Source organism: Elaeis guineensis, chromosome 1, assembly GCF_000442705.2.
Source record: "Elaeis guineensis isolate ETL-2024a chromosome 1, EG11, whole genome shotgun sequence".
Lineage (NCBI taxonomy): Eukaryota > Viridiplantae > Streptophyta > Magnoliopsida > Arecales > Arecaceae > Elaeis > Elaeis guineensis.
The window spans coordinates 173,341,685-173,352,354 of NC_025993.2; the positions used below are offsets into that span (position 1 = coordinate 173,341,685).

Below are 10,670 nucleotides of genomic sequence, written 5' to 3' on the forward strand. Positions count from 1 at the left end.
CAAATTTTATCTAAATTCAAATCTAAATCTGATTAAATTTTATTTTTTAAATTTGATCAAATTTAAATAAAATACATACCCAACAGATCGGATCGATTTTACCATCCAAAATCATATGTCTCCTTTCTTATTGCCTCTCTACTCCATCCGTTTCCTCCTCCCGCCCTGTGACAGCCGGGCCAACTTGTGATAACATGTTTAGCCTATGCAGGACCATGCCCCATAACATTGTGATAACAAGCACAATACTCCACAGTCCGTGAGACTTCAAAAAGAAGTGGCGTAACAGTTCATCATCATCGACATTTCTTTATCTGGATGATCTCATAGTAAAATTGATGGCATTATAAATAATTGCTAAAGGCCGACAGAAAAGTTTTCCACATTCGAACCTGACGGCTCTTTCAACTAGATAGAGTTCTCTCTTATTCCTTCAACGAATAAGCCTAATGAAAAATTGATTATACATACATAAAACACAGCAAAACCCTTGTTAGATGATCAAAAGAATCATGGCCAAAAGACAATATGCACTTCCAGATGTGTAAAATAGGAGCACGGTCAAGTGCCACCCACTGGAAACTCATTCTGAGTTTCAAATTCCTGCATAAATTCTGGCCAAAGACAATCCACTGGAAGCCCTTTCTCTTTCAAGGGAAGCTCACCATACATCACGCAAGTACCTCCCTTCCATTTGCAGATTTTTCACCATGCTCTCAGCCTTAGAGCTATCCAGAGAACCCTGCAACCCAATTCAAGGCAATGCCCAGTTATTTATTACTTCAATGCATAATTAGAGGGGGAAAGTAGCATTGTTCTACCCACCAGTTAAGGGCTTGTTTGGTATTGTTGTTTTTGTGTTTCTATTTCTCTACAAATCAATGAAATATCATATGGCTATTGATGTTGGCATTTTTACAAAACTTTTGCTATTCCTTGCTTTTATTTACTCTCTTTTTGAAAGCAACAAATATTTGCTACCAAAAGTTCTAACAATTTTCTGATCTGTTTCTTGGGCTTTTGACAACAAAAACATAAGTTTTAAAAACGAAAACAGGGTATCATCATACATGTTCTTCAGTCTTGTTCATTTTTGTTTCTTGGGCTTTTGAAAACAAAAACAGAAAACAAAAGCAATACCAAACGGGCCCTAAAATATTCTGGCGGTATTCCAACACAATTATTGCTGGCAGAGCATATGAACTCCCAGTGGTTTAGGTAGTCTAGTAAAATTATGGTGTTCATTATTATCATAAGAACTAGCAAAGCAGGTTCAATGATGAAAACAAGCACATTCAACAATTCAATTTTAGAGATTGTATCATCAATCTTTCATGAAAATTGAGAGTTCATGAAAATTCAGAGTTCTTTTATGAATCCAGTGCAAGATCAATTTTGCCTTTACCTGCTCTTGAACTATGGTGTGAAGAACTCGGTGGACGTCTCTAGCCATGCCTTTAGCATCACCACACACATATATATAACCACCCTTCGAGATGATATCCCAAATGTCCACAGCCTGAAAACAAGGAGGAAAAGAGATTAATATTTTTAAAAAAAAATTGCCAAGTGTTCAATTTTTTTTTTTTTTTTTTGGAGATAAAGCATCACGAACAACCAGCATAAGCAGTACAATTGTTATTTGACCTTTTCAGCCATCTTGTGCTGCACATATTCTTTGGCTGGACCTTCACGAGAGAAGGCAACAATTAACTCAGACAGTGCTCCTGCTTTTACAAAATTGTTCAGCTCATCCTCATAAATGAAGTCCTGCATTCCATAATTCAAATTAAATCCAGCTGAAATTTGCAAGGGTTGTTCCAAAGGCGACACAAGGGAAATACCAATTGTACATCAAGATAGATTTATTATTACATAGCTACCATTTTACGGTTCCTGCATCCAAAGAAGAAAATAGCAGGGCCAAGTTCAGCTCCAGATTCTTTCAATGCCAACCTTTCCTGGAGAAATCAAAGTGGAGGTAGCTGACACTCCAAGGCATTTATCTAACCCAAGACAATATTTAGGATAGCATCAGTCATGAAACAAACCTGCAGGAAGCCCCTAAAGGGTGCCAAACCTGTGCCAGGACCAATCATGATAATTGGTATGGATGTATCTGCAGGCAATTTAAAATTTGATTGTCTGACGAAAATAGGAGCCCAGCTACATTCTTGGCTGTCTTCCAATGGAACTGAGTTCTGTAAAAACACAAAATCTCAGCTAAAGACAGACTGATCATCTAATAATGGACCCACAATAACTATTCCATTTTCTAAGTAAACTTGAATAGACCTTGGTCTGATCTCTCGTGTGTGCGTTAGAGAGAGAGAGAGAGAGAGAAAGAGAGAGAGAGAGAGGATAATGAACCAAAAATAAAATGAAAAGTAATCACAGTCAAATACATAAGGATCATATCACATAAGAACGAAATGATAAAAACAAAATTAGTACAGGACACAGAACAGATTTAAAATAAGCAGCAGCCACAAGTTGGATGAGGACCTTAACTCGCCATAACATGCACTCTAAGCTTTTACGACAATTCTAACCTGGAGCTTCATATGGAGCATTTGCATATCATATTTTCAATACACATAGGAGAGGAGGATTCAATATGATGACATCTAGGCAGACAAAAATTCTTTTCTTTTTCATTTGAATTATATTTTAATCAAAATTGGTTAGTTAAATTGGCAAGAAAAGAGTGCCACAACTAGAAACAACCATAACTGTTCAAGACTTGTCTCGGCTATGTGGTGAATGAGGATTCACCAAGAAGTCTCATTTGCAGCTAGATCAGGTGTCACCTCTTTCCATATCTGTTCACACCACTAAGTGCCTCACAAGAACAGATAAAGGGGGAAAATGGCATTATACAAGTACAACTGTTTTTCTTATTATTTCCCTTTTATTTTAACTAGGGAATACAAATTTTTAAAAGTTTTTCTTTTTGCAGATGTGAAGAAGTAGTGTTTTTCAGAATCATGAATCACTAAATTCAACCATGACCAAATGAGACAACAACCCAATGTTATTCTGGCATGTTTATTGTACTCAACTAGCAGATGGAAGATGCCATCACAAGCAGCAGAGAAACCAGCAATCAGTTGAGATACCAACCAAATGCCGCAAGAACAAAGTTAGATGCATGGTGATGAAATTTAGAATTATGCAATTAGAGATGGAAAGCAGCATCATAGGTCAAAGAATGCTACATCATACGGATACACCTAAAATATCCAGCACTAGATTTCAAGTCTGCAAATATATTTCGAATACTCCAACTATACAAAAGCTATCAAAATTAATTTCAAAATCTGAAAGCATATATGATCTTATATTAAATAATTAATACCTTCATCCAGGTTGAACAAACTCCCTTGTGAATCCTTCCTGTTGGTGTTGGTCCATGCACCAATGCACATGTGACATGAATTCTAGAAGGTACCATCCTGCATAGGATAATGATAAATTTGGTATCAACATAAGAAAAAATAATAAACAAAATGGAACATATGAATCATGACATAGTGCTCACCTTGGAGAAGATGATATAGAGTAATATCGAGGTTGCAAGCGAGGAGCTATAGCTGCAAAAAACACACCTAGAGGAGGTTTGGCTGAAGGAAATTCTGCCATAACTTCAAGAAGGCTCCTCTGACTTGCAACTACCCATTGGGAATATTCATCCTGAAGCCAAAAGTTATATACTTATATGTCAACCAGATTGACAATTAATAGTGCAGCAATTCATTTCCTGTCAAATAATACCAACCTTTCCTGCAGGAGAAGCTAGATATCTTAATCGTTCAGCTTCGCTCGGATTAGAAGCATAAGCAGCTAGAGCAACTAAAGCAGCCTGAAGATTCATTATAAATACACAATTAAAAAAAAAAAAATCAATTGAAGAATTCTGAAATAAAAATCTTGAAACTGTAAGCTATACATAATACAAAAGACCTTTTTCGGTGAATTTAGTAGGTCTGCATATCGAGCAAGAGCTGTTCTCAAAGTGCATGGAGATGGGAAAGGAGGCGCTAGAGAGCTGCTACTTAATGGTGTGCCATCCTCTTTGTCTGCATGTATGGAGAAGAATGTATCTGATGAATAGCCTAATAGCCTTTCAGCCTCCTCCACAGTCTCAACACCATTCTCGGAAAAAACACCAACATGGTCTCCAGTTTCATACCTGACATTTCACATATGATACATTCTCCAAGGTGAGCAAGCACTTATGATAAATTCTGGATGCTGTAAATAGTTTCAGCAGCATTCAAATAAAGTATGGGCTCTAGAGCATTATATTATAAGAAGAAGCTTTCAATTGGTAGGATTTAATACTGTCCAGTTAAAAGAATGAATGTTTTACTTTGCAGAAACTCTGTCAGGAGAAAATCTCTTTTAAAAAGGAAAAAAATGATTATTCAAAATTTTTGTGAAGAACAGCATAACAAAAATAGTAAGCAGTAATTAATTGATAGGCTCCAATAAGATGAGATGACTAAATTTAATACTTAGCATTCAGAAAATAGGATAATAGACTATGATGTTACACATCAAATTTCTGGTTCAACAGAAATCATCAACTCACATCAAACAAAAGATAACATGCTAAAACAGTTTTTCCTTGTTTAGACAGAAAGAAGCTCGTATATGAGAAAACATAAAGCCCCAGCAGAAGAATTAAGGAAAAACAAAAGCACCATGAAGCAGTTCCAAAAAGCAAAATGAATTACCACCCATCCCTTATGCACATTATGACTAAACTTGGTAACGGCAATGCACATCAAAATCATTTTTATAATAATGAGAAGTTGCACTATAAGAAGCAGACTAAACAAGAAATTGCCTCAGTTGCATGTGCACAAAGAAAACATGAGAGAACTTACCCAAGCCCAGTTCCAAAAATGTCAAACTCGAGATGAATGCAGGAACGATCAGAAGCTGGGGTATGTAGCTCCTGCCGCACAGCCACATTAGCTCTTCACAGTTGAAAATTAGCGCCTGTTAGGTTCTAAACTACACATACAGCAGGTCCTGTCTAGTAGAAAATCTTGCCAAAATTTTTGATATTTCTCTAGTACCTGCAAGGATGTTGAAGGTCATGAACAGCATGGCCATTGGCAAGACTCCAGTTCCTCTCCATATGTGATGCATCTGTTCTTTCAAGAAACACAACCCGGTATTCCGGTATGGCAGCAGTGTAATGGTTAGATGCCCCTGGTGCATCATCTTCATCTCGAAGCAGTTGATCCAACTCTGGCCACACCAGCTCCTTCCTGAAATCAATCATAAAGTGATATTATATGAGGAGGCAAGGGTTGTTTTATATAGGCAGCATAAAGCCCTACAACTGGGTTCGATTAAACTATTGCTAATATAGGCCCCATTTGGAATCACTGCAAGTTTCCAATTTTCAGGTTTTGTTTTCAAAAACAAAGAAACCAAGGCAGAAATAACATTTGGTTTACACTTTCTTAGAAAACCAAAACCACCCATGACCACCACAACCGCCTCTGTCACCACTACCACCACCAATCACATGGCACCCACTAACATCAGTGCCGCTTACTACTGCTGATCACTGCCCATAGACCACTACCACCACCACCAATTACCAACTGCCACCATGGCACACCACCACCAGCCATAGACACCACCATTGTGGCCGGCCACCACCTCCGCCAAATACAACTCAAGTGAACACCAAACAAGTATTGGGATTCGGTTTTAAATAAACATTGGTCTCAATTTCCATGAAAACTGAAAATTGAAAGTGATGCCAGATGCAACCAACCATGCAGTAAAGTCATCCTCAATGCATTGATCATCATCTCCGAGGCCCAACGGAACTAGGCGCTTCCCACCTGCAATAACAAACAAAACTAATTTCAGTAACAAGTATAATACAGAGGAATAAGGCACGCAAGAACACTTTATGTCCACCATCTAGTGATCAGGTTTTTAAACTCGACTTTGGTTTTGGTCCTCCAGGTAGAGTTACAGTTTTGGTAGTTCAATGCTCGCAACAGTTTCACACCAAGATTCAATATTTCACTCAAAAAGTCAAGAAAATCCAAAAATTAGAAAAAGTTAAGAAAAAAATGCAAGTTATCCCGTTATGTCAATGTTATTGAGGATCATAGTTTGGGTTTCTGTTTTAGAGATTAATGCCTTAGATATATAATACTTTGTGCTAACTTTTATGATCATCATACACTTTCTCTAAACTTCACGATTTTCCTACACTTTCTCTTTTGTTTATAATTCCATATTTGCTGTGTTTTTTGCATTTAACTACGTTTTTATAAGAATATCTTATTTTATTTTACTTTATGTTAATAACTCATCTAAGCAAGAAAAAAACATTTAAGCATGTTTCAATATCTGCCATCTTAAAAATTAGGTTAAGAAAGAAAAAGATCCATCAAAATAAAAACCCATTTTATTTCACTATTTCATTTTAATACATCAATTTATTCCAAAACAAGGAAAACCTCATTTAAATTGAAAACTAAGCACAGGAATATATAACACTTTTTAATTAGTAAAGATAGACAATAAGATTGCATCTTTGTCATTATAATAGCAAGTCTTAGTCAAAATAATTTAAATTAGATCATTAGAGACTTAGTTGAATGTGATATTGAATAATTAAGTATTAGAAAAACATCAGAAAATAATGAACATATATACCTATGAATTTAAAAAAAAAAAAAACAAAGAATATCAGCATCGGTCGGTTTTGGCTAAAATTGTCAAAATCAGCCAAAACTGACTGAAACCAAAAAAATTTGGGAAAGTTTCAAAATTCAGCCAGTTCCAGACTAGTTTCAGCCCAATCTTCAAACCATGTTTTACCGAAGAGTACCTAACTCCCAAGTTACTAAAGTAACAGTTTCAAAAAACAAAGTTGATTGCTCCCAAGCCTTTTGCATTTGTGCAACTGCCACTTGCTTCACTTTTCGTACTTCCACAAACATAGAAGAACACCCAATCAAAAGAATGAAAAACCACTAATAAGCAAACAAAAATGGTAGAATGATTAATGATTGTTTCCTGCAAAATCCTTATTGGATTCACAAGTGTCTAGCTAACTACACGCCATAAAAGGGATATTTTCCATAAGCAAAACAAATCTCAGACCACAAGACTAACTAAAGCATTCTAGAACATACACCAGAAATCTGAAACCAGATTTGCTAGTTCCCAGAGCACATATGATTTAAGCCCACAAACTGTGATAATCCAAACCCCAAAATTTTCCTTCTCAACATGTCAAATCCCCTTAAAACTCATGAATCATATAAATGTAAAAGAGGTGTCCATCATTCATGCATCAAAGTTTCAATTGACTTCATGTTTGTCATAAAAGATTGTTCAAAAAGGATAGTTTCATCACTTTTCACTAAGATTTTTCAACACCAAATTGAATAATTAGTACCAGTTGTCTGCTAATGTTGAAATCAAAATTTGCTATACCGGTCAGTATCGTACCATACCATACCAGTATCAAACTAGTATATAATCTTGTACCCTGTTAACTTTTGGTATACCTCACCATCTTGTACCATACTGCGTACCGACACGATAATAGGATGGCATCGGTATGGGGTCCCATACAAGAATGGCAAACCTTGGTTGAAATGATTTTATACATCTTGACACATCATGGACAACATCAGAGAACCCGATAGAAGAAATATTATGAACTATATATTTATTAAAGAAATTAAAAATCATCCTCTTAGGATGTCTGACACACTAGATAGCTAGCAAATTAGTGACAATATCAGAACTACATATGGTTGTGTGGAGCTCAGATGGGGTAAGGGCAAATGCCATGAAATGCTAAAACTGGCTGCTAAGAACAATTAGCAGGCAGATATACAGATATTGATATGTTTATATCAGAAATAAGATCTGTTTTTCTTGATAGTAAGAAATAGGTTAGTGCATCTGAGGGTCAGTATCGTAGCAAAACATGACTAGATTCTAATATATATATATATATATATATATATATATATATATATATATATATATATATATATATATATATATATATTGACATCATGTTCTATTTCCTAATTAAGTTACACTTGTTTGATTAATGTTAACATAATAACAAGTTTATTTAAATGAATGATTTGTCAGGATTATTGGGGCCACAACCTCTTTTGATAGATATTTATTCAACATCCTGTTTGGATTGAGAGACATAAAGAGAATAGAGAAGAAAATGATGAGAAAAATCAAATTTCTCGCATTTGGTCAGAAAAATAAGCCAATAAGTGGAGGGGAAAGGGAGCACAGAGAAGTTCTCTCTCCAAAATCACATTTTTGCCTATTCAAAAGAAGTGTCTATACAAAAGAAGAGACATTCAAAGAGAAAAGAAACTAAATGCTTACAATAAGTTTTTTGTTCTTATCTTACCCCCAAAACCAGACAGTTCAAATAAATTGCTCATTTTCTCTCTTGTGCATCCAAACAAGAGAACTATTTTTTTTTCCCTTCTGATCTCTTCTCCTTTTCTATCTTCTCTTCTTTCCGTTGTAACCAAACAAAGTGGGAAGGTTTTGTCTTATCTCTCTTGAGAGATTCTTCCATAGTTGGTCAAGCATCAGGTGTCACTTGATATTCAACAAAGAACATTGCATCATAGAAGTCATGTGTGAGTGCCCAAGCTATATAGTCAGGGGAAACAAGCACAAAACTTTCTCAAACATAAATCAGTATATCTTAAAAGTTATTAGCTGATTAGCTTTTCCTGTGTCACAAGAAAGCAGCGCATCCGCAAGGAGCTCCAGGTACCAGCTTAAAAAGTGTAGGGACGCAAGAAGTTATTATATCAGTTGGCTTAAAATCGTACAGGAGGCACAGACAAGACAACAGTCGATAACATCCAAGTCAAACAGAACATGATGAAATAATAAAAGGCTAAATGCTAAGTAGTTACCTTGTTCAGCAAGGGCCTCATCCACTACCTTGCCGACCTATATTTTTTCCAAAAAAAAAAGAAAACACATTTAACATATGTTGAGTATCAGTGGAAATATGTTCCTAATCCCAATTACCAGGAATAATAAATAAATACATAAATAAATAAATTAGATCCCAACCTTATTGAAATGCTCGTACTGTCTGTTTCCCAGACCAAACACAGCATACTGAAGATTCTGAAGCCAAACTCCCCTCTCCTTCCCCTAAAACCAAACAGGCAGGCACCGCCTTCAGTACACCATGGCGAAGTACAACACAGAGAAGACAAAATTTTACAACAGGCTATCAAAATCTTCTCTAACCTCGGTAAACCATTTGTAGAACCTAGCAGCATTATCCGTTGGTTCACCATCTCCATAACTGTGATTCCCAAACCAGAATTGGTAAATAAAAAATAAATAAATGCGAGGGAAACTGGAAGGGACATACAAATTGCAACTCACGTTGCCAAGAAGAACAACGCCAACGTCTCGTTCTTCATCTTCTCCTCGTACTCATCGTCATCAGCTGCGTAATCATCCTATGAATAACGGAGCAAAAAAAAAAAAAAAAAAGCGAGCAAATGATCAAGATCAAACCACAAACAATCAATCAAACGGGTAATAATTCTCGACTCATCTGATAATATTCCAAGAAAAGAAAAGGAAGTAGAGAAGTCGTACTAGATCAACAACTTTGAAGATGGCCTTCTCATATCGCGCCCTTGCCTCCTCGGCCAAAGCCTGGTCAAGAAAGGGAACTTTTAGGTTAGGAAAAAGAACTTGAAAAAAGGAAAACCCCAAAAAAAAAAAAACTTTTTTTTTCTGAGGGGGGTATAGGTTCCAAGACAAGAAGTGCGGCGGAATCAAATCGAAGATCCTGACCTTGGCGAAGCCTTCCGCGGTGCCGGTCTGGGTGCCAAAGAAGACGGTGACCTTCTTTCTCCCGCTATCAAGCTCGTTCTCCGTCTCTTCCCTGAACTCTAGTGGCCGCGGGGGCTCGACCACGAGGGTGGCCTTCTTGCCGCCCGATCTCCTCCAGAGCAGCAAGAGCACGCAGCCAAGCAGAACCGCCACTGACGTGGTTAGCACCGCCAGCAGCTCCCGACTCCCCCGGATCTCCGGCGGCACCCCATCCCCGTCGTACTTCCCGTTCACGATCGCCGACATCAGATCCAGCGCCAAGGACTTCATCTCCCCCAATTGCATCCCAATCGCCTCTCTCTCCCCCTCGTTCTCGCTCGCTCTCTTTTCTTGATTCCTGGAGGAGGAGAGGAGGGGAGGGAAGATAAGAGAGAGAAGAAGGAGCGGGCGAAGGGTTTGGTGTGAAGACAGAGAGGGGAGCCGGTGAAACTTGAAAGGGCGTGGAGGTGGGGGGGTTTATGTGGGTTCGGGCAGGGCAGAGCCAACGACGCGCACCAACCGAGGGATGGACAGTTCAAACCAACTACTCCTGGGAGGGGGAGGAGGAGGGCTTCATGAGTCGGTCAGATGCTGCGTTGAAAATTTTTGGAAGGGTATTGTGTGGAAGCAAGATTACCGGAATACCCCTAGGATTCACTGAATCCGGAGGTACAGGGTAGCGGATATTTGCATAGATTAGTTGCCTTCGGTCTGGAATTTATGTGATTTTTAATGATTTAATCTTGGCTATAGATTTGACATAAAAGTACCGAGTCTACGGA

The 10,670-nt window shown here is 37.5% G+C and overlaps 1 protein-coding gene across 2 annotated transcripts; it reads right to left on the bottom strand.

Moving 5' to 3' along the window:
- Positions 1-376: 376 nt before the first annotated feature.
- LOC105039636 (NADPH--cytochrome P450 reductase) lies at positions 377-10,417 on the bottom strand. Of its 2 annotated transcripts, XM_010915848.4 has the most exons (18): positions 9,871-10,417; positions 9,670-9,729; positions 9,451-9,527; positions 9,310-9,367; positions 9,127-9,210; positions 8,964-9,000; positions 5,801-5,870; positions 5,088-5,282; positions 4,893-4,985; positions 3,964-4,192; positions 3,779-3,862; positions 3,542-3,693; positions 3,359-3,455; positions 2,052-2,201; positions 1,884-1,961; positions 1,648-1,770; positions 1,406-1,519; positions 377-742 (listed from the first exon to the last, which is right to left on the bottom strand). In XM_010915848.4, exons 1-18 carry the CDS (start codon positions 10,192-10,194, stop codon positions 662-664), a joined length of 2,106 nt encoding a protein of 701 aa, XP_010914150.1. In that variant the 5' UTR covers positions 10,195-10,417; the 3' UTR covers positions 377-661. The 2 variants fall into 2 exon arrangements, 1 of the variants encoding a protein (XP_010914150.1); XR_830947.4 differs by lacking the exon at positions 377-742 and having other exon boundaries at positions 1,400-1,519; positions 1,876-1,961; positions 9,871-10,356.
- Positions 10,418-10,670: the final 253 nt, after the last annotated feature.